At 32.5% G+C, this 23,719-nt stretch overlaps 4 protein-coding genes across 8 annotated transcripts; all 4 read left to right on the forward strand.

Moving 5' to 3' along the window:
* Positions 1-1,159: 1,159 nt before the first annotated feature.
* LOC106762427 (probable 1-deoxy-D-xylulose-5-phosphate synthase, chloroplastic) lies at positions 1,160-8,213 on the forward strand. Its single transcript, XM_014646331.2, has 10 exons — positions 1,160-1,541; positions 3,131-3,250; positions 3,347-3,511; positions 3,729-3,879; positions 4,088-4,356; positions 4,859-5,150; positions 5,804-6,096; positions 6,601-6,879; positions 7,067-7,351; positions 7,740-8,213. Exons 1-10 carry the CDS (start codon positions 1,401-1,403, stop codon positions 7,893-7,895), a joined length of 2,151 nt encoding a protein of 716 aa, XP_014501817.1. The 5' UTR covers positions 1,160-1,400; the 3' UTR covers positions 7,896-8,213.
* A 1,557-nt stretch (positions 8,214-9,770) lies between these two features.
* LOC106761269 (probable boron transporter 7) lies at positions 9,771-15,416 on the forward strand. 5 transcript variants are annotated; one of them, XM_014644801.2, is made up of 14 exons: positions 9,771-9,879; positions 9,974-10,085; positions 11,066-11,172; positions 11,277-11,359; positions 11,481-11,673; positions 11,775-11,913; positions 12,005-12,170; positions 12,253-12,419; positions 12,659-12,832; positions 12,923-13,018; positions 13,845-14,137; positions 14,316-14,583; positions 14,666-14,812; positions 14,899-15,416. In XM_014644801.2, exons 3-14 carry the CDS (start codon positions 11,078-11,080, stop codon positions 14,920-14,922), a joined length of 1,845 nt encoding a protein of 614 aa, XP_014500287.1. In that variant the 5' UTR covers positions 9,771-9,879; positions 9,974-10,085; positions 11,066-11,077; the 3' UTR covers positions 14,923-15,416. The 5 variants fall into 5 exon arrangements, with proteins under 5 accessions (XP_014500287.1, XP_022636555.1, XP_022636557.1 ...); XM_022780834.1 differs by having other exon boundaries at positions 11,069-11,172; XM_022780836.1 differs by lacking the exons at positions 9,771-9,879; positions 9,974-10,085 and adding an exon at positions 10,766-10,784 and having other exon boundaries at positions 11,069-11,172.
* A 1,712-nt stretch (positions 15,417-17,128) lies between these two features.
* On the forward strand, positions 17,129-18,505 carry LOC106761622. The gene is made up of 3 exons (XM_014645188.2): positions 17,129-17,247; positions 17,333-17,833; positions 17,918-18,505. The coding sequence occupies exons 1-3, from the start codon at positions 17,178-17,180 to the stop codon at positions 18,448-18,450; spliced, it is 1,104 nt and encodes a 367-aa protein (XP_014500674.1). The 5' UTR covers positions 17,129-17,177; the 3' UTR covers positions 18,451-18,505.
* Positions 18,506-19,095: 590 nt separating this feature from the next.
* On the forward strand, positions 19,096-21,669 carry LOC106761894 (GTP-binding nuclear protein Ran-3-like). Its single transcript, XM_014645494.2, has 8 exons — positions 19,096-19,254; positions 19,337-19,406; positions 19,570-19,626; positions 19,733-19,850; positions 20,392-20,481; positions 20,589-20,768; positions 20,860-20,937; positions 21,335-21,669. Exons 1-8 carry the CDS (start codon positions 19,252-19,254, stop codon positions 21,402-21,404), a joined length of 666 nt encoding a protein of 221 aa, XP_014500980.1. The 5' UTR covers positions 19,096-19,251; the 3' UTR covers positions 21,405-21,669.
* Positions 21,670-23,719: the final 2,050 nt, after the last annotated feature.

Consider the following 23,719-nt stretch of genomic DNA (forward strand, 5'->3'; position numbering starts at 1 on the left):
CCTACACCCTACACCCTACACCCTACACCCTAAACCCTAAACCCTACACCCTACACCCTACACCCTACACCCTACACCCTACACCCTACACCCTACACCCTACACCCTACACCCTACACCCTACAACCTACAACCTAAAATTTATTTTGTTTCACGCTTTTAGTGTCAGTATATATATATATATATATATATATATATATATATATATATATATATATATATATAAAAGTTGATTTGTATTTAATCTAAAAAAGTTAATTTTGTAATTTTTAACAAATTATAAGTTAAAAGTTTATGTAACTCACCAATGTTTTTTTTTAGAAACACAGTCTTTATTTTCAATATTCAATGTAAGTTTAACATTACTTTATTAAATATGAATTAAAAGTCAGTCTCTAAACTTTACAAATTTAGGATTGCTTTATTAACTTTTTGTTCTTCGATAATTGTTTAAAAAGCTCTTTAATGTGATAAAGTAATTATATACGCATTTAGTGTTTTTGAATGTACCTTTTCTTTTTATTTTTTATAAACAAACAAACATGTATAAATGTATAATTGAAACATGACAGAAAGAAGGAGGCATGAGGAAATTGAACACAAAAAAGTTATTAATATTATTAGTTTATAAATTATTATGCATGATTTCCCTTGTAAGCCAAACCAAGCATGAACTAGAAGGGTTTGCTAATGTTGTGTTGTACATCCATTTTTGTAGAATCGCAGTTGGAAAGGCTATTTCTTTCATCTTACTCATTCAATAAAGGTAGTATTTTTTGTAAGTTATTTCTTGCATCACGTTATACATTTTTCCAAAAATAATGTTTTAAATTTTAATCGCTTAAAAATATTTATAAACAATACAAACACATCAAGAACAAAATAGAAGTAATAGAAGTAAAATTTTTACAGGGAACCAAATTGGAAAAAGTATTGAAGATAGAAATAAATATAAACATTTAATGAGATAAAAAGAGTATAAATGTCGGTCTTACTTAACTGTAAACTATTATCTGAAAGACAAGTCATCATTTAAGACAGGTAAAATTATCTATATTTTTACATTAATTTAATAAAAAATAAAAAATAAAATTAAAGATTTATTTAGTTTTGTAATGTAAAGTAGATATTAAATTGTAGAGAGTTCCAAGTTTTGTGAGCCATGGAAAACGGGGCCCTTTTCGTCAGGGGCTAATCGCTATCTTGTGTTGCCTTCATTTTCTACCATTTTCAATTATCCCATCATATCAAATTTGATTTTATTTGTCTTTTTTTGATATTTTGGATTCATCATTGTACGTGCGAAATAGCAAAAAGCTTTGGTTCAATAATCATGGTTCTCCTTGAACTGTGAATTTTGAAGATTTCAGAGTAACAACATTTTGGTTGCTACTTTCTCCATGGCTGCTACTCCTTCTTCTACATACCCTTTTGGAGTTCCTTTCCACTCTCTGGGTAAAAGACTGGATTGCTCAACCTCCATGTTCCCCCTCCACGTGGAACTCTCTACAATTTCTGTGTCCCCTCGTTCTACTTCGAAGGTATCTATCTCATTCGCAATTGTCTCGTTTCATGAATTGCAGAAGACACGATTCACCTGAATATCAATCCGTGCTTATGTGAGAGTACTAGGATTTTTATAGTTAGTTATGTTTGTTAACTCTTTTAACATGGTGAATTGTTCCGTTGATTAATCAAATCTGGTTTCCGGAGGGAATTGAGATGCTACGGAAAATAGAGAAAGAGGATCTAGGCAGAATAAAGTTCGAACTGTTCATTTATGTCTTTTATACAAAAAGTGTTTGACTCTGGGAACTGGGGAGTTTGTATGCTTTCTAGTTCTATAAAAGCATTCTTTGTGCAAATGGGATAGTTTGGGTGACTTGATATGGTGTTTAACATAAGGGACATTGAGGTAATTAAGTGTTCGATGGCATTTGGAGGGAAAACAACAGCATGAAGAGGAGGGAGCAGAGAGGAATGGAGGGGGCTAAAATCTCTTTTCACTTAGTTTATCTCCCTTCTGAAAATTGAGGAAGTTGAAGGAGAGAAAATAACTTTTGCACTAATTAGCCCAAGCAATCTTCAATTTAATAGTTTTATTTCGCTAATGTAAGTATATGAATTATGTTTTATGGTAAGACTCAATGGTCTTTTAATTCTCCTCATAACTGGGAAATTGGGATCACATGGACAATTTAATCTGGGGTGGAATTAAGTGGCTGGATATCAGTAGGTAGGAGTCACCAACTGCAAATTGGCTATTGCACTAAATGTATCATCATTGAGGTGACAGACCAAAAGGACTATTCTATTTGTCATAGTTTTTAGAATCTTATGATTCACTATTTGAACCAAATGATTTTATATGATTCATATCACGAAATGAATCTCAAAAGACTTTGTATTGTTCATTACATAAATGATGATGCAATGATCATTGGTATGAATCACATGATTTAGTGATCCTTGATTTTTTTTTTCTTTTTACTTTTCTTTCAGCAGTTCCCGTGAGAAATTAAGAAGTCATATAAACTTAAATTGTTAAATGAGAAGGAATTGAAGGAACACTGCAGAGCTCATCCTATTTGATTATTCTGCTACTTTATTTGTCAATTGTCAACCATTCATTCAACGCATGAACTCTATTTGGCTTTCATTGCATCGTTTCCATTTTTCAAAACTAGAGGCTCCACAAATCCAGATCTAATAAACCGGTTTGATAACACTTACAGTTAAAATTGTTTCATCTATTTCTAGTTTGAAATGATTTTTTTTTTTAAAACTATATGATATATTTGAAGTTATTTTTTCATGTTTCTGAATCTTTTGATTCAATACAAATTATGATTCATGAATAACAAATTAACCTGGCAATTTATGATGTAAATTTCAATTTGATAACCCCTTGGTTGAACAATGATGTCTTCCTCATGCTTTTTATGTCACTTCATCTTGGACTTTGATGATCCTCTAATATTAGAACTGTGTTCGTTTTGAAATAATGAGACATCAAATCTTAACTTGTACAAAATTATTTACCTTTCCAGTGGAAAAGTATTACAGCAAAAATTTACATGTATTTAGTTACTGAAAGAGTGGGTAGAATCTAATGGGGCTGTGGATGCAGGGATTAGTTGATCGAGTATGTGCACAGTTTGATAATGCTGATTACTACTGGGAGAAAGTTCCGACACCCATTCTTGATATGGTTGAAAACCCTCTTTGCTTGAAGAACTTCTCTATTAAGGTTAACTGTAAGCTCATTATCATTTTCATTTTGCTTTTACATTATTTCTTCTCACAATCTTGAAGTATCTCATTCCCTAAATATTTGTCTTTGCAGGAACTGAAACAACTAGCAGTTGAAATCCGTTCAGATTTGTCTTCTATTATGTTACGTACACAAATATCAGCGAAAGCAAGTATGGCAGTGGTGGAACTGACAGTTGCAATACATTATGTTTTCAATGCTCCAGTGGACAAAATATTGTGGGATGTTGGGGATCAAGTAAGAGTTTTAAATTACATGCAAAAAGAAAGTCTCCCTCTGGTTTTAAATTTTCTTCGCTCATTTTGGGCATGAAAGTTGAATGCCAATTGCAAATTGTCAAAATAATTGTTTCCTAGGAGCTCATTTTGACACAGAACAATGAATATTCCAATTTATAAGAATTCAATGAATGACCTGGTTTGGATAATGCAACCATTTCATTATTTGTGTGCAGACGTATGCACATAAGATTCTTACTGGAAGGCGACCTCTCATGACAACAGTGAAAAGAAAGAACGGTCTTTCTGGTTTTACTTCCCGATTTGAGAGTGAATATGATGCATTTGGTGCAGGTCATGGATGCAACAGTATTTCTGCTGGACTTGGTAGTTTGTAAATCCTTTTCCCTTTTTAATAATATTTGTTTCTTCAAACACTATTCAAACTCTGTTCATATGCTTTTATTGTCATTGACTGGTCTGACTACATTTTTTGGGTTGACAATTTTTCAGCATTTTCCATTTTAAATGAATAAATAAAATTTCGAAATGTGAAATTTAAATGACCTCAAAGTCATGTGTATTATTTTATCAGGTATGGCAGTTGCGCGGGATATTAAGGGCAGACAAGAACGAGTAGTTGCAGTTATCAGCAATTGGACAACTATGGCTGGTCAGGCATATGAGGCAATGAGCAATGCAGGATACTTAGACTCAAATATGGTTGTGATTTTGAATGATAGTCGTCACTCTTTACTTCCAAAAATTGAGGAAGGCCCAAAGACATCTGTCAATGCCCTATCTAGTACCCTGAGCAAGCTCCAGTCCAGTAAATCTTTCCGAAGATTTAGAGAAGCTGCCAAGGTATGCCTCTTTTCTTCATCCTCTGCAAGAAAAGAATACTAGATAGCTTCATATCAGTAGTCTTCAGTATTTGCTGTTGGCATGCAATGTCCGTGTGATAGTGCCATGTCATTCAACTTGAAACGAGCTTAGTAAAAGAAGCATGTTTCGGCCGTAAATAACTGATAACTTTAGTATAAAATGGATTGAGTTTGTACATTAAGAGCAATGATATTATGTACAATATGGGGCCTGTGGAAAATAGTGTGACAACTAAGATTTGCCTCCATGTGCATTAAGAAAGATGAATAAATGTACAAATATGCTTTCCACTCCCCCAAATCTGTGGTTTGATGTGCATCTTTTTCTATATATATTTTTTTCGTATGTAGAATAACAAATGATATACCTAATAAGGTTTAATGATGATCCTTCATTTAGATCCCATTTTCACATCTCAATGCTATGTGCTCCATTTTCAAATCATGTTCAAGCGAGTGAAAACTTGTCTGCTTTATAACAGGGTGTTACTAAACGAATTGGTATGCATGAGTTGGCAGCTAAAGTTGATGAATATGCTCGTGGTATGATAGGTCCCCAAGGTTCTACTCTTTTTGAGGAGCTTGGGTTGTACTACATAGGTCCAGTGGATGGACACAATATTGAGGATCTAATATGTGTTCTGCAAGAAGTTGCTTCCTTGGATTCAATGGGACCCGTTTTGGTACATGTGATAACTGATGAAAATCAGGGAGATGAAAACAATCAGAAAAGTGATATAACAGATAGGAAACAAGATGGTGGCATTTCTTTTGGTAACCTATGATAATTATATTGTATTAATTGTTCCATTGCATGTTATTTCTAGCAAAATAGCTTATCTAGCCATTATGTGTTTACACAATAGTTCTTTCTTTTTCTACTTTTTCCCCGTGGTTGTTCTTATTTCAAATGCTCTAGCTTTTCAAGAAAATAAAATGAATCTCTTTGTCTACTGATTAGTTTATAGATAGATTCAATGCAGTAGCTTGAAGATAACTTGCTTATGAAGTATATGATACTACGTAAACCAAAAATAACAAACTAATGAACCTCATATCAGTAACTGGGGTTTGATATATGGATTAATAGACACCATTGAACTCTACCAAAACTAAAATCTCAGTAAAATCATTTAGTTTTATATTTTTTTCAGATGTTTTCACTGAGTGTTTTCATGTTTTCCTTTATCCCTTTCAATAGTATTCCCAAGCATTTTGACCTTACTTTGATACAAGTCGAAGCCAGCAGTGGCTTCTTATGGCTTCTACTATATAATTATTGTTTAGACGCTCAGTCATATCTTCTGAATGTCAGGAGATTATAGTTTAGGATCTTTACGGGATTGACCTTCTCGTCATTTTGAAAATTTGATTGATATGTGATTTGGCCACATAATTATTACTGAGTAACTATGTTTACTTTTCAGATCCTTTTAAATATGATTCGTCAGATAATGTTATTCGGCCTCAAACATATGGCGATTGCTTTGTAGAGACTTTGGTTGCAGAAGCAGAGAAAGACAAAGATATTGTGGTTGTTCATGCTGGAATAGCGATGGAGTCATCCCTTGAACCGTTTCAGGGGAAATTTCCAGATAGGATTTTTGATGTGGGAATGGCTGAGCAACATGCAGTCACCTTTGCTTCTGGTTTGGCATGTGGTGGATTGAAGCCATTTTGCATTATACCTTCTTCCTTTCTGCAAAGAGCCTATGATCAGGTTCAACTTTATATCAGCTTAAAGCCTTAAACTAACACGACAACCCTGATTTATTGTTCATAGAACATTTGGATTTCTTTCAGAATAGATTATTTGTGGTTGGTATAGATCATTAAGTTTCATGGAATTAGTAATATTGTCATTATTAATTTGCTGTTATTACGAAGTGAATGAATGTGGTAACAACACTACATATCTGGTTGTGCTTAGGGAATCAAATTATCAGGATTTTACTGAAAGTGGTTGTACTGTAAAAAGTATGAACCTTCAGGAATTCTGGTACTTGAGGATCTCTGACCGTGTTAACAAAAATATATAACAGAAAAGTAATTATGTCTCGTCTCATTATACCACCATTGTGTAATTTTAATATGGCTCCGTGGGTGGGTGGAACTGTGCCTGCCTAGTGCCTACTTGCATGAGAATGGATATAGTTAGTTCTCATTGCATAATATTGTGATTTAAGCAATTATGATTTTTTAACATGTTACGTATCACATATAGGTGATACACGATGTTGATCAACAGAGAATTCCAGTGCGCTTTGTCATTACAAGTGCAGGATTGGTAGGTTCTGATGGTCCCCTCCAATGTGGAGCATTTGATATAACCTTTATGTCATGCTTACCAAACATGATTGTCATGGCACCATCTGATGAGGTTGAACTCATGCACATGGTAGCTACTGCTACCCATATCAATGACCAACCAGTATGCTTTCGCTATCCAAGGGGTGCCCTGGTTGGGAAAGGCTACACTGGAGGTGATGGAATCCCCATCAAGGTAATTAGGCGGCACTCTATTTTCTCGATACATTGAAAGTTATACTGAAACTTCGAATAGGGTAAACTGATTAATAAACCTAAGGAAGCTTCATTCGTTCTTAACTTCCCCAAATATTTGTCATAATATTTTTTTTATACATCTGCCATCTCTAAATTTGGGGTGGTTGTAATCTATTCATTCACAGATTGGAAGAGGAAGAATTCTTGTTGAGGGTAAAGATGTTGCTTTGCTGGGATACGGATCGATGGTTCAGAACTGCCTAAAGGCTCATTCACTCCTTGCCAAACTTGGCATTGAGGTGACTGTTGCTGATGCAAGGTTCTGCAAGCCCCTTGACATCAAACTTCTGAGGCAGCTTTGTAAACATCACTCTTTTCTAATCACTGTCGAGGAAGGATCTATTGGAGGATTTGGTTCCCATGTTGCCGAGTTTATTGCAGTTAATGGACTGCTCGATGGAAGAATTAAGGTAATTGGGTCAAGCTGTGTATGTGGGAAGGCTATACTGCTAGGTTCTAAGAATATTTTGGATTATGAATGTGCTATTAACCTTCTGTTTATAACTGGCGTAAAGATACAAAAATTAACAAATTTCTCTACCTGTTTGAATTTCTTGGTGGGAAGTTGTAAGTTTATCTTTTCAGCACTAATTGGCTATAGCTTTGCGTCCCTTTCATGCAGCAAATTGTTTATTTTAGTTTTATATTGTTTTAAAGATGATGTACTGATTTTATATTATGTTTGATGGATTTATAATCACACACAGCTTTGACATAGCTTGTCTGCATGGTATGAGTAGATTTTTGTTTTTTGTGACCACAAGTGTGTGATATGTTTTTTGTGGATGAACTTTCCAGTGGCGACCAATAGTCTTACCTGACAGATATATTGAACATGCATCACCAAATGAACAGCTTGACCAAGCGGGGTTGAGTGGACACCACATTGCTGCCACGGCATTGAGTTTGCTAGGCCGTACACGGGAAGCTCTGCAGTTTATGTGTTCCTCCTGATTTGTTATTTGCTTCTTGTCCTGCCCTTTTTCAAATACCATGAATTGAAGTTGGATAACTTCGTTTTGGAAGAGAAACAGGACAGAAAATATGTCAAGAATGCCGTTTTTTTTGGTATAGTGTAATTGATGTTAAATAGTGAAAAGGTAATTAACGGCAGTTATTTATTTATTTTTTTTTTTTTTTGACGTCTAACAGTGTAAATTGTTGAGAACGTGAATTTTGGATGCTGTAGTTTTAGTTTGGAATTGTAAGATAAGAATGTCATTGTGAATGTGCATTTAGGATGCAATAGTTTTAGATTTGTCCAAAAAAAAATTCCCTTCGTGCTTATCTGTATAAAATAAATTTTGGGGAGCCATAGCTTCCTCAAGGCACATAAAAGCTCCGCCACAGATTAAAGTTTAATTGTTATAAATTTAAGTATTTTAATTAATTTTTTTATTAATAGGATTTATTTGTCGAGAGTTCAATAATCATTGTTTACATGTTTTCATAAAATTGAGTATTTTTAATTAATTTTTTATAAGTTTGTTCATTTTGTTAAATATTAAATTTTTATATTTTTTTATTTAATTTTGATTTTCAAGAAAAAAATAAACTGATTTTAAATTTTTAAGCACTGTATCACAAATTTGAAAAAAAGAGTCTTGTAATCTTAGTTATCTATATATTGTTCTATATTTCTATATGGTTGGTTTAAATTTTGCTTTATTATTTAATTTAAAAAATTGAAACGATGTCATAAATATAATAAAAGTATTATGCTTGAGATTTAAATCATTCTGTCATCCAATACGATTACCATTGAAAATTTTGAGATTTTGAATACCAATAAAAACATTTGTTTTAAATATTAGTTTAATCAAAAATATTAAAAATGATGAGAAACTTAAAATATAATTATAATATTTTATTTTTCTTTCGAGACACGATTAGTAAATATGATATAAGAAAATAATCGCATTATCTCAATTAAGTAAAAATTTAAATTAAAAATATAAAGTTTTTGTACCACGAATAATAATATAATAGTAATAAATTTAGAATTTGCTTTCCCTCATTTTATAAAGTACATAGATTGGTTAGTGTTATTTAAAATTGGATTGCAATTAAATATTAAATATTAAGTAAATGATATGTTTATGATTAAAAATAATAGTAATAAGAGTGGCAATGTCGGTGTAGAAAAAACAATGGTTGTGATGGTGTCAACATCCTTAAGATAAACAGAAGATGAAACTGGAAGAGTGAAGTAAACCAAAAGCATTTTGGATTTTTGATGGAAAGAGACACCTCTGCATTCAAATTCAAAGAATGAAAACCTAAACAAGGACAAACTAACGTGGAATGTATGTAATGAATGTTTCAAATTCCAACAACCAAAACACTAAAATCCAAATTAATTACCTAAAGCCAGTGCCATACGCGCTTCGGCCATTGTCGTTTCTCTCACCCTCACTTTCACGAACTTTCCTTTTCCCAGCTCACACCCTGCACAATCACATGTCAATTTTTCTCTAAGTTATCTTCTTCTTTTATAACTTTTTTGCTTTGTTTATTTCACCTCATTCACTGCTGTTGGGAAGCAGATGGCTATGTCATTTGTTAGAAATGCGGTGAAAGTTGGAAGATTGGTTTACCCTAAAGGAAGCACGAAGAAAGGCAAGTTATGGTAACCATTTTACGTTTTGCCTTATAAACTAAACAAAATATTTGCTAAAAAAGTTTCATTGTTTGGTAACTTTCAAAGAAGTGTACTGAATAAACCTCATAGTAATATTTTAAAATAGAAAGGGGAGTGTGAAACCACACCACACCACAGCATGGACCCCTCCGAAATCCTAGGATGTTCAATCGGATCTCCCTTACATGGGACCAACAAATCCTGGTTTTTAGTTTCTAATTTTTGCATTGCCATTTGACTGAGACCCTCTTCCCTCGCTACAGTAGTGTCCCTCTACGGACCCTCTTCATTCTTCAGGTGTTTCACTTTTCACCCTTTTTCACTTATCTCAATTAATGATCCTTCTAATTTTAATTAACCTGCAGTAATAACTCCTTTTCTTCTCTTGAAGTCATGGTTTTGCTGTGGCCTCATCAATCGCCGTATATACATGCCATTGCTGATGCCTAGCTTCTATCAGTTCTTCATTGCCTACATTGCTGCATTTCTGTGTCTTCTGAGCAGTGAGCACCCCTTTTACATTACTCCTCTTTCATCATCTTCATCTTCTTGTTTAAATTCACGTTATATTGTACCTAAGCCTGATTTTATGTAAATATTTACCTGTCTAATTTTCTGGTCAAGAATCGTTTTTCATTTCATACTGTATTTGTTTATCTTCCCATGAAACAATTTTAGATACCATTTTGCCTTCAATCAAAATTTTTTGATGGACTTTTTTTCTAAAATAGAAGTATTTTACACATAAGTCGTGTCACTATGAATGTGTTTTGGAAAGTTTACCTTTTTAGTTTCAATTGGTTTTGTACATAAAACAAGCTGAAATGTTTGTACATTTGCTGAAATTTAGTAAAAAAGTTATCTTCTGAAAAATAAGTTTAAAATTGACTCTGATTATAATCTGCCATAACAATTCATTATCCATTATTAAAATAATATTGATTTTATAGTTTCCCAAACACATTCTTCTTATTCAATTTTAGTTCTGAATAATTTTGCAACCACCGACCTAAAATGTATGTAAAGTTGTTCATAATAAATAACACTTACATTCTGTTTATCCCACCGTCAAGTACTGGCTGATCATATGCTGTGTGTAATCTTTGACTGGTCCTTGATGTCCTAGATTACAATAAAAACAAGGAATGGGTTCCAAAGATTTCCTATATTTTAAAATGTTGCTTCTGTGGTGTACACACGCGGTAACTCAAACGATGCATTTTCATCACATGTAACCAACTATTGGCTGCGATTTCTTTAAGTGTCAATTTCGTCCCTTCTTTATTGTTCTTCAGTGTCTTTGATTCCATTATCTTTGTCTCATTCATTCCTTTCTTCTTATTTAAATACATGTAATTGACTTCACCAGCCAAAAAGTTCATCGCATTTCATCACACTTGGTAGTATCTTTAAATGCAATCAGTTTTCTAAAAGTTGTCAACTGGTATATCTAATCTGTGTTGTGCATACTTTGCTTCATCAGCAGTGAAAAAACATGGAAGCACCATTTAAGGGAATAAATGAAGATGTCAAGGGAAGATTTCAGTGCTATAAACAAGATTGGATTTGTGATATCTGTTCTGGTCCTAGGTAACTCTTCTCTCTTTTGAACACATTGCAAACTTGGGGTTTTCTTTTTCATTTCTATAATGTCATGTATATCAACAAAATTTTGATTCATGCTTCTTTGTCAGCACATGGGCTCCAACTTTCTACATATTCTTTGCCTCTGCCCTCCCTGTTATTGTTTTTGGACAGCAACTTCATAGGGATACTGGTAAAACAATCTCTTTCTATTAACACTCAAATCTTTGAGCAAATAGATATTGTCATTTGGTGGATATCATATCATGGTTGATGCTTCTATTAATGAGCTTCCACATGGTGTTTTTTAACAGATGGAAGTATGGGCATAGTGGAAACAATGGCATCTACTGCTATTTGTGGAATTATCCACTCAATATTTGGTGGCCAACCTTTGTTGATTTTAGGTGTTGCTGAACCCACTGTCATAATGTACACTTACTTGTACAGTATTTGCGAAAGAAGCCCTGCACTGGGTAGAGAGCTCTTTCTGGCAGCGCTTAGTTGGTAGGGCATTTTACATTATGATTCTGTTTTTGCATTTTCTCATTTCCTGAATCATTCTGCATTACTGATTTGTCTAACTTCAATGCTCACCTGTGCTGCAGGGTTTGTGTTTGGACGGGATTCTTCCTGGTGGTGCTTGCAATTTTTAATGCTTGCTCAATTATCTCAAGGTTTACAAGAATTGCTGGGGAGTTATTTGCCATGCTCATAACTGTTCTTTTCTTTCAAGAGGCTGTAAAGGTGTTGCTTTCTCTTCCTAGCAAAACAGATTGTAAATTTGGTGCTGCAGAACTCAACATGACTTTTATTTAAACCTTGAATTGAACCCCAGGGGTTGATAGGAGAGTTCAACGTGGTCAATAAAGGAAATCCTTCTGCAGAAGAATTTCAATTCCACTGGCTGTATACAAATGGATTACTTGCAATCATTTTCGGTATTGGATTACTTTTCACTGCCCTAATAAGCAGAAGAGCAAGAGCGTGGAAATATGGAACAGGTAAATGATGCATGATATCTTGCGAGATAGAGCTTGATTTACCCTGTCAAATCTTTGTTTCTTATTCTGGCATCCAGCGCAGGGTGGCTACGAGGATTTATAGCAGATTATGGGATTCCACTGATGGTAGTGTTATGGACTGCACTATCTTATGCTGTACCAAGAAAAGTTCCAGATGGCATTCCTAGAAGGCTTTTTTCTCCTCTACCGTGGGAACCTAAATCACTCTATCACTGGACAGTAGTGAAGGTAGGTATCCTTAGACATTGAGTACAACTTTTCCCATCCAAAGTGATCATTTGAATAACTGTCATGTTAATAGTTCATCATTGAACAGAAATCAGTGACGATTGAGTACAACTTTTCCCATCCAAAGTGATCATTTGAATAACTGTCATGTTGATAGTTCATCATTGTGAACAGAAATCAGTGACGATTTCAATATAGGCAAATCTAAACATCCATCTAACAGTTACTACAAAATGCAGGATATGTGGAAGGTACCCCCAGCTTATGTATTGGGGGCAAGTATTCCAGCTCTGATGATAGCAGGGTTATACTTTTTTGATCACAGTGTAGCTTCGCAGATGGCACAACAGAAAAAATTTAACCTTCAAAAACCATCAGCCTACCACTATGATGTTTTCTTGCTTGGAATAATGGTTTGTTAATCTGTCTCTGAAACCCTTCTTAAAACATGGCCCTGTGCTATTCCCTGTTGATAAAGTTGCTGACACCTTCATTGTTGTCAGACTCTGATTTGTGGGCTCCTTGGTCTTCCTCCTTCAAATGGAGTCCTTCCACAGTCCCCCATGCATACAAAAAGTTTAGCAGTTCTTAGGAAGAAGGTAAGGATCATCTATTGCTTCAGAACTCCTGGTTATTAATCATTAATGATATTAAATTTAGAATTATAAAAATAATAAATTATTTATAACTCTCATGGAATAGTTATTTAATATACAATTTATTTTAAATATTTATTAAAATTTAATAATAAATTTATGTAGTAATGTTTGGAAAAGAACTTATGTGAACAATACATATCTTGATATTTAACAAAGAAAATTTTAATATGTAGTAACGCCTAATTGAAATTCAATTTACTGCAAGCTAAAAGTGCATGAAAAAAAAAAAAAGTAGTAGAAGATAATAATTATTAAAATGAAACCAATATACACTCCGTGTGAATATTTGACTATGTGTTAAGTTAGCCTGGGTAAATCTTTGATTCTGGCAAATAATACAATGTTGGTCTATGATTATTTACGTTCCTATTGTATTTTTAAATTTTAAAAAATTATTTGAATAATAATAATAATATTGTAAAATTTTATATTTCTTTTATCTTTCATTAATTTTTTGTTTCAACTATTATACCAATAATAGATTTTATTTTCAATTATATTACAAAATCAGAATTGGAATTATACTTAACTTTTTTTAAAAATTTATTTAGAATCAAATTATTTTATATTTTGTTGCTTCTACCAAACCAAATTAAAATTAATCTCAACATTGTTAATTAATTATTTTAAATTACTTTTCTCTGTTATTTTTTTTTCTGTCTTTTTAAAAAATAAAAAAATGGAAAAACAAGTCAAGATTTGACTCTCCACATTACTAAAAATGACATGTCTAAAGAGTAGTGAGAATGTTTTGAAATTGGTGCAGGTTAAAGAATTGGAGAGTTCAAAGGAATCTAGGAACAATGGTGGTGCGGAAGAAAGTTTGGATGAGAAACAGAGATATGAATATCTACCAGTCGAGGTTCATGAGCAAAGAGTGACGAACCTTTTGCAGTCTGTCCTGGTCGGTCTCTCAATCCTAGCCATGCCTGTAATCAGAGAGATACCAACCTCAGTTCTATGGGGATATTTTGCTTACATGGCAATTGATAGTCTCCCAGGAAATCAGTTCTGGGAAAGGATATTGCTCCTCTTCATCACCCCAGGCCGCCGTCACAAGTAAGTACATGAACTTCTGTAAACTATTTTCTCTGCATAATGTTTTGAATTTGAGAGATTAATGATCATGGCTATCAAAATTTTCTTTGTGATGATAATACTTGTTTCACAAGCATAATTTTCGTTACTGTAAGAAGCTAATGTTGTATTTTGTCATGGTTATTGTCTGCTTGGGCAGAATTTTCGAAGATTTTCATCCCTCTTTTCTGGAGAAAGTACCATTCAAGACCATAGTTACATTTACACTCTTACAGTTAGGATATTTTTTAATATGTTACGGGGTAACTTGGATTCCTTTTGTTGGAATACTCTTCCCTGTACCATTTTTCCTTCTCATATTCATAAGAGAGCGCTTGCTTCCAAAGATATTCAAGCCTAACCATCTCGAAGAACTAGATGCTTCTGGGTATGAGGAAATTGTTGGAGTTCCACCTGCTTTAAAAATGGTACGGGTGATCTTTCAATTCTAGTAATTTGTTTGTGTATTTCAAGATTTTCAGATTAGGACTTGAAAAATCTTTTTATCAGGATATGGAGTCAGATACTGATGATGTAGGAAGCGAAGAGGACTTCTCCGATGCAGAGATATTAGATGAGATGACAACCAACAGGGGAGAGTTGAAAGTGATAACTACCAGCAGAAATCATAGCTTCAATGACGACAGACAAGTTCACGTAAATGACTTGAATAGAATCCTTTAAGGTTTCCATTTACTATACTTGTCTAGTATTTACTGTGTTTGTGTGATGCACTTGCACAGGTTTGTCCTAGAGATGCTGTCTGAAGATGGTGAAATCTGTCTGAGCATAGCATTGCTTAGGATGCTGAAAAAAGGTTTCGTATAACAGTGTTCCTCAAGATTATAGTTTTGTAGTTAGTTAAGGTTGAATATGATCTTCTGTGGAACAAGAAAGGATTCAATCAGTGAAAACTGAAAGAGATGAAATGCAGAAGAAAAGAGAAATGAATAAAAATGCATTTGAACTTTGAAAGGACGAAAAAGAATGGATTGTTGTGAGGGGAAAAAGAAAGGGAAAGCAAGGAAATAAGAAAACTCAATTGTTGTAGTTATGTTTTATAGTTGAAATATAGATAGATATCATAAGAACATTTTTTTTAGCTTTGATAGGGTATGTTAGAGTTTGTAAGCAGAATTTTCTGTTTGTAGCATTCAACGACAAACAAAGGAATAGAATCTGGTTTTACTTTTTATACAGTTAACATACATGTATACCTTTGGAACAAAATTATAGAAGAATGATTGTTTTTAAGTGCTTATACATTAATTCCAATTTTTATCACTTCTCCCCACAATCTCACCCTCTCCAGTCACAACCTCATCAACCACATGTAAGTATTCCAAAAATCACATGTCCATTAAACGAACTAAATTGTATAGAAACCAAAATTAGTCAGGTAAAACATTTTTTAAGTAAGAATACAGACCATAAAAACGTGAAGCCTATAGATTAAATTTAACATAATTATTCTTATACTTGAAAATTATGAAATGAATTATTTCTCAAAATGGAAACTTTTTCCCTATCAAAATGAAAGATGATATAAAAATATAAAAAAATTAATTTATTTTTTAAATTAAGAATTTTTTTTTTTCAATAACGACCCGGGGCAGGTTTATCTAAACTACTGGCATCTGTTATGAATTAATATTAATATATTATAGTTTGTTCATTTAAAATGATAATAAAATATCGAGGAATTGAGTTTCGAACATAGCTGCCGCCGTAATCCTCTCAAGAATTACACATGTCATGTTTCTCTAGGGTTCAAAGAAATTGATTAATGATATAACTAAGAATTTTGAGAGATGATTTATTTATACAGAGTATTTAAATTTTTCTAAAAAAATTATGTTATCTGGATAAAAAAATTGAAAAAAAAAAAAATAATTTGTAGAAGTAATTTAAAATACAGACCTACTTCCTGCTTTTACCTAAAACTTAGTAGTTTAAAATTTATATATCTTTAAATTCACCTGTTTTCAATACGTATTTTCTTATTAGATAAATTTTAGTTGAATGGATAATGAATTTAATCAAGAATTAAATATTGTTGGAATAACTATATTTTATTAATGTTGATTATAATTTTTTTAATAAATTTTATATTTTATTTAAACTATTAACATTATATTTTTATTGTTATAAACTATTATCAATCAATATTTTGTGACTCAATATTAAAGAAAATATTTTTTAACATATATAAATTATATTTGTTTTTACCATATACCATAATTATGTTTTAATTAATGTATTCAGAATTTTTTTATCACCTCATTAGTTTGTTAGTATATTTTTTTTTTTCAAATATTAACTTTGAAATTTTTTAGATTTTTTTACTAATGTCAATTAGAAAACATTTTATCTGACTATGATGAACAAGACAATTAATTAAAAAAATCAACTAATAACACATAAAAATTTATTTCAATTTATTGCATTGTATTAAAAATAATTTCAGCTACCATCACTGAAAGAATTTCTGTCAATATATTAAAATATTTTTGAAAGACTTTGACAAAAAAAACTAACATTAACTATTAGCAACTAAAAAATATCATCAATATTAGTATTTTTTTAGTTATTAATAATTACTTCAAATTTAAATATTTTTTATATTTAATAATAATTGAAATATTATATTTAAAAAACCAAAATTATACAAACAAAATATCGAAATATAACAAAGATCCATATATTGTGAAGGCCATTGAAGAACATATATATATATATATATATATTACATACTGTGAAGGCCATTGAAGAGCATGTGATATTGAACAGCTTTTGTCTGTAACCTACACCAGAAAATATCCGAGAATCAGTTCATATTTAAATGTGAAAAAAAAGTCAGAATGAATGGCATATTTGCTATTTCACAAACCATGGTGTGTGTCTTTTCATAACAAAAGACGCATATATAAGACCACTATCAGTTCCTTCTCTGCTACAAGCTATTCTCTCAATTTTCTCTCTTTCTCTTCTAAAGATTTATCAGTTTCACAACTCAGCTAACATGGGAAGGTTGCCGTTTCTTTTGGCGCTCTTCTACTGCTTCCATGTTGTTGCCTTCTGCTTTGGGGATGGTAAGCTACAAAACACTCTGCATATTTTGATTAGATATATATTGCAACACTGTATAACATTAACATATATTATTAATGGTCGCAGGATCAGTGGTAAATGGAGAGTTTGAGCTCGGCCCAAAGGCACGGGACATGAAGGGCACGGTGGTGACTGGGGGACCCCACGCCATACCTGGGCGGGAGATCTCTGGCTATGTTGAGTACATAAAATCAGGGCAGAAGCAAGATGACATGTTGCTTGTGGTGCCAAATGGAGCTTATGCGGTGAGGCTTGGCAACGAGGCCTCTATTAAGCAAAAGATAAAAGTGGTGAAGGGAATGTTCTATTCAATAACGTTTGTGGTAGCACGCACTTGTGCACAAGAGGAAAAGCTCAACGTGTCTGTGGCTCCAGACTGGGTGGTTCTCCCAATGCAAACTGTGTATGGTGGAAATGGTTGGGATGCTTATGCATGGTCCTTCCAAGCAGATTACCCTCTCTCAGACATGGTTTTTCATAACCCAGGGATGGAAGACGACCCTGCCTGTGGACCAATCATTGATTCTATTGCTCTCCATGCTCTCTACCCTCCTAGACTAACTACCAGTATGTCTACACTGAATCACTCACATTATTCAAATTCTAGTTATACTTTGAAGAAAATCTAACATGTTTTCTGACTCCCAACAGAGAATGTATTGAAGAATGGTGGGTTTGAAGAAGGACCATATGTGTTTCCGAACATATCATCGGGTGTGCTTATCCCACCCAAAATTGTAGACCTCAGTGACCACTCTCCCCTACCGGGATGGGTGGTGGAGTCCCTAAAAGCTGTTAAATACATAGACTCGGAGCATTTCTCAGTTCCTGAAGGGAAAAGAGCCGTGCAGCTGATAGGAGGAAAAGAAAGTGCCATTTCACAAGTGGCCAGAACCATTCCTGGGAAAACGTACGTCCTCTCCTTTGTTGTGGGAGATGCTGGTGATTCGTGCGAAGGGTCGTTGAGTGTTGAAGCATACGCAGGCAAAGACAGTGTGAAGGTGCCTTACCAGTCCAAAGGCAAAGGTGGATTTAAGCGTGCAAGTCTCAAGTTTGTAGCTCTTGGTATAAGAACGCATATTGTGTTCCTTAGCACCTTCTACAGCGTTAGAAGCGATGACCACGCTTCGCTGTGTGGACCTCTGATCGATGATGTAACCTTGATCAGTCTTCGTAAACCTTAGGTGATAGGACAATGATATTTTCACAATACTTTTTTACAATTTTTTTATAACGGGACACGTGTCATTATTTTATTGGTCTATTTGAATTTATGTTTAAAAAATATTTAAAACGGACCAATCACAAACTGTCACGTATGTGTTGTCAAAAAGTTGTTAAAAAAATGTTGTTAAAAGAAGTTTTTCCTATGTGATATACCACATTTCATGATCAACTTATGAATCAAATGTAGAATGAATACATTGTGGTATATTGTATTGCTTTTGCCTTTTGTTTAGGCTTTAACACAGGCACCTCAAATAAAATATTAAGAATTGTCCACCATATACAAAATTATAAAAAATGAGAATAAAATAATAATTTATTAAGAAGAATTGAATGTTTTCAAATTAATCAAGATTTAAAATTTAATTAAACTTAATAATAATTAAAAATGATTAACTTTTTATTATCAGGCTAAAAACTTTAGTTATATGATTAACGTTATTAATATTGTTTATTTTGTAATAAATAAATATGAAGAAGTAGGGTTGGCAGTAAGTAGGATATCTAACGTGCAAAAGCAGCAGTGAGGGTGTTGATTTGAAATTTGAAAATGAGATTGAATCTGTAATTTAATCTAAGGGTGGAGAATGCTGCGTCATGTTGACGCTGGGAGAGACGCTCTTACATCTATCTATATAAATAAGCTTGAAAACCCTTCTCTTAAAAACCCTCGCTCCGTCTCTCTTTTCTAACCTCTTCTCCCACTGTTTCTAAACGACACAGTTCTACTGTCAACACCAACAAACCTTCTCTCCATTATGGTATGATGCTTTCTTTACAAAATCACTTGTTTTTAAAATTTTCCTGTAGCCTTCTGATTCAAATTGGATCTGTAATTTCCAGGCTTTGCCCAATCAGCAAACTGTGGATTACCCAAGTTTCAAACTCGTAATCGTTGGTGACGGTGGCACAGGTCAGCTTTTCTTTTTTTTCTCACTCTTATTAGGGTTTGCGTTATTTCGCAATAGGTATTATCTGTTAGGTTTTCCGTCTTCTTTCGTAACGATCTAGGTTCTTTCTACGCCAAACAAATTCCGTATCGACTTATTCATTACTAAAAGTTTTCGTCTTTACAGGAAAGACAACGTTCGTGAAAAGGCATCTCACCGGTGAATTTGAAAAGAAATACGAACGTCAGAATCTTTTCTTTATCATTTGTTTTGTGGCTAATGATTCTTCTTGTACGTTCGTCTTTGTATGCGATTATCTCATTTGTTGTCATGGTTTTGTCCCAAACAGCGACTATTGGAGTGGAGGTTCACCCGTTGGATTTTTTCACTAACTGTGGAAAGATTCGCTTCTACTGTTGGGATACTGCGGGGCAAGAGAAGTTTGGTGGTCTCAGGGATGGATATTAGTAAGTTCCTTTTCTGGTTTCTGCGTGAACTATGGGCAACATGAATAGCATACTCTTTGGTATTCATTATGCCATGTGCTACTTTGTTATTTCAATGTTTACTTGTATATAATGCGTGTGATTATCTGCACTCAAGGGGGAAATGGGAATTTGTTATATTCTTTAGTGCTTAGAATGAAATGGCGTTCTTTCTTCATCTATGCGTTTCTTGCTTCTGAGAGTTACTTCTTTGGACATCAACATTGTATTTTTTTTTTATCATAATTTTTCTTTGGCATTGATTACATGAATTTTTTTTTACTAACGGCATTGAGGTTTTCTTGTGTGAGAATTACCTGGCCACCTGCTTCTGTACAGTTTGTATATGTAGGAAATCTAGCCTTTAAAAACTGCATTGAGATATTTAATTTGTATTGTGGAAATGTTCATGTAATCTTTTATTCTACTGTGATGTAAAACTCCTAAGCTTCTTTCTCTCTCTGTCTCTCTTTGATCCCTCTATGTGCTTTTAACAGTATTCCTTATATTCTTTATACTGCAGCATTCATGGGCAATGTGCGATTATCATGTTTGATGTTACTGCTCGGTTAACATATAAAAATGTCCCTACCTGGCATCGTGATCTTTGCAGGTTCGTTAATGAAGTCCTCTAAACCGTTTTGAATATTTTGTCTCTTGTTTTTGCAATTGTGTGGTTTATTTGACATCTTGGCCAATTTCTGCCAATTGATTGTTCAGGGTCTGTGAAAACATCCCAATTGTTCTTTGTGGTAACAAGGTTGATGTCAAGAACAGGCAAGTGAAAGCAAAACAGGTTACTTTCCACAGGAAGAAGAACTTGCAGTACTATGAGATCTCAGCTAAGAGTAACTACAACTTTGAGAAGCCGTTTTTGTATCTTGCTCGTAAACTTGCAGGGTAGAGCCACTGAACTTTCATTTCATAATTTCTATTGATTTATATTTTAAAATGTGTATCAACTTATATTTTGCCTCTGTCATTCTTGCAGTGATCCTAACTTGCACTTTGTAGAATCTCCTGCATTGGCTCCACCTGAAGTTCAAATTGATTTAGCTGCACAACAACAGTAAGCCCATCTGTCATGACCTATATCGTTTTTCCGATTCCATCACCCTTTTCAAATTGATTTATGTTTTATGATTGCCGATTTGCGTGGAGTTAAAATTGCTTTATCAAACTGGATTGTAAAAAGTGAGGAGAACTGTTTTGTTTTGTAAAATGTGAGGAGAGTTTAGGTTTAATCATGGGGCATGGGAACTGTTTTCTTCCCCCATACTCCTTCTCTGTCAACGTTATCATCCAAACAAAGGGAATTAATTTAACCTCCCTATTGTATTTTAAATTCCGCAAAAGCATTGCTTGATTCTTGAATGTCTTTATAACTTATTATTGTTCTCATTTGATATGATTGTTTCTTTCATCATCTTAAATTTCCTAAATTTATGTATTGGTGACTTTTGCAGGCATGAAGCTGAGCTTGCTGCAGCTGCCAGTCAGCCCCTTCCTGACGATGACGATGACGCATTTGAGTAGAGAACGAACTAGTGTAATGTGTTTATGGAATGTCATCCTTATTTTTGGTTTTGTATGCTCTACTGAAGTGAAGTGATTTTGGGGCTGTAGTGTTACATTTTTGGATTTGAATTCGATATCTGAATTCAGTTATTATCCGAGATCATGCGTTGCTTAAATTTAATGTCTTTTACTATATTGTGGGTGTTAGAAAGATGTGGATTGATTGTTTCAGACAATTTTGTCTTTTTAATATACGATGCTGTATGCGATCCCATTTGATTCAGTTGTCGTCCAACAAGAGTGAAAATTTGTTGCTTTTCAAAGTATACACATCTTTTGTAACTTTAAATTAATTGCTTTGTACTGGTGCTTAGCTCCCTAATGATTACATTTATAGCAATTAAAATAATGGGTCTGGTGGTTTTCACATATTTGAATGTCAAAGGGTATAGTAATTATTTTTCAGAAATTAGAAAAAGTCTAATTTATGGTTGGTTATATTACTAAACTTGTTTTGGAAGAAGATTTGAATTCATGAGAAACTAATTTGTAATTAAACTGCTGTTAAATTATAATTTAAAATAATTAATATATAAATATTATATTATTAAGCTATAAAATAATATTGAAAAAATGTATATTTCATATGATAGTTATATATATATATATATATATATATATATATATATATTATTACAATAAGAAAGACAATAATGGTTAGAGACAACTTTTAATATAGTTTGATATCAAAATCGTCTCATGGATTAAAATTATTCATCACCATTTTTCTCAATAATTGTCAAGTCCATAATATACTATCAATTCCTTGACGTTATAAAAATTCTTAGAGGAATTAGGAAAGATACAAATTACAAACGACTTTTCGTATTTAAAATTTTTTTTAGTATCAGTGGTAATTTACCTTTTATTTTTTTGTATTTGTGGATTTACTGCCCTACGAATTTTTTGTTTAAGTGTAGATTTTTATAAAATACATTTGGAATGTCAATTTTATTTATATAAGTATAACAATTTGACAAAATCAAATAAAATAAAATTAAGAAAACATTTTTTTTATATTAATTTTATGTGTGCAAAGAAATTGAGAGGCCAAACATTCACGGCTTTTACTCATTATTATGTCATTGTATTTATAGTGAATTGAATTATATGTTTAAATCATTTTAAGACTTATAGGCAAAAAAAGAAAAATCCTATTTTTTTATAGTTGTATCAATTTAGGGTTAACTCTACATCCAATAATTATGTACTCATTAATTGAAATTTGTTATGATTGGTTTCACCATAGTTGGAAATACTCTCTATAATGTGTTTTATTTTTGGTCGAAAAAGCTATTATATAGAACTGTGTATTCCATCATGATTGGAGAGACTATTCTTTAATGGCGTTTTGTGTGCATTTGAGATTTTTTTCTCTATTTTTTAGTTTTATTGGTTTGTTAAAGAATATAATTATTTAGAAAAGTTTTATTTATTTTTTTAAAGACCTTGGACTTTAATTTTTAAAGAAAATGTTTTGGCTTTGATATGATAATTTATTGTTTCATTTTGTTATGTTTTTTCTTTTATTTATACTAATGTATTTTTATATTACACGGAATTAGAGGATGATTTTTTATGAAGATGCATAATAATGAAGAATGAGAATTGAATAAAACCACAAAATAATAACCAAAAAATTATAAAATTTAACCTTAGCGTTATATTTTCATTTTATCAATAAAGTTTGAATGTAAGACATTGTTTATTGGTTTTAATAAAATGATGACATTTTTTAAAGTAACTATTTAAAATAGAATTATTCGTATAGTTATAAAATTTAGACATATGAAAAATTAGAATGTTATCGAGGTAAATTGGTTTTTATGATAGATTAGGTGTGAGAGTTATGATGATAAATGTCTTCCTTTGAGACTACAAGTGGATTTTTGGTATTGTTGAGTAACACAATAGAAGTTGTGATTATGTGAAGGATGCTATGTATTTAATTATAATGACTTGGATGGAATGATATAATTATATTGTATTATATTTATTATGGTTGGTATTTTATTTAAGTTATCTCATCATTACATGTTTAAGGTTATAGTTTGTATGACTTGTATGGAAACAATGCAGAATTTAGAAATTGTTTTGGAAAACATTATTTTTATTTATAATTTATTTAGAACATTTTTATTTTTAGAAATAATATATATTTCAAATAGTTTTGATGAATATTTTTTTTAATTTGAAATTATTAATTTTTATGAATAAAGAAAGGAATTGTAAACGTAAGTTTGGACTTTTTTCACAGCTTTGGTTTTTTGATT

Source organism: Vigna radiata, chromosome 5 (assembly GCF_000741045.1).
Source record: "Vigna radiata var. radiata cultivar VC1973A chromosome 5, Vradiata_ver6, whole genome shotgun sequence".
Taxonomy (NCBI): Eukaryota; Viridiplantae; Streptophyta; class Magnoliopsida; order Fabales; family Fabaceae; genus Vigna; species Vigna radiata.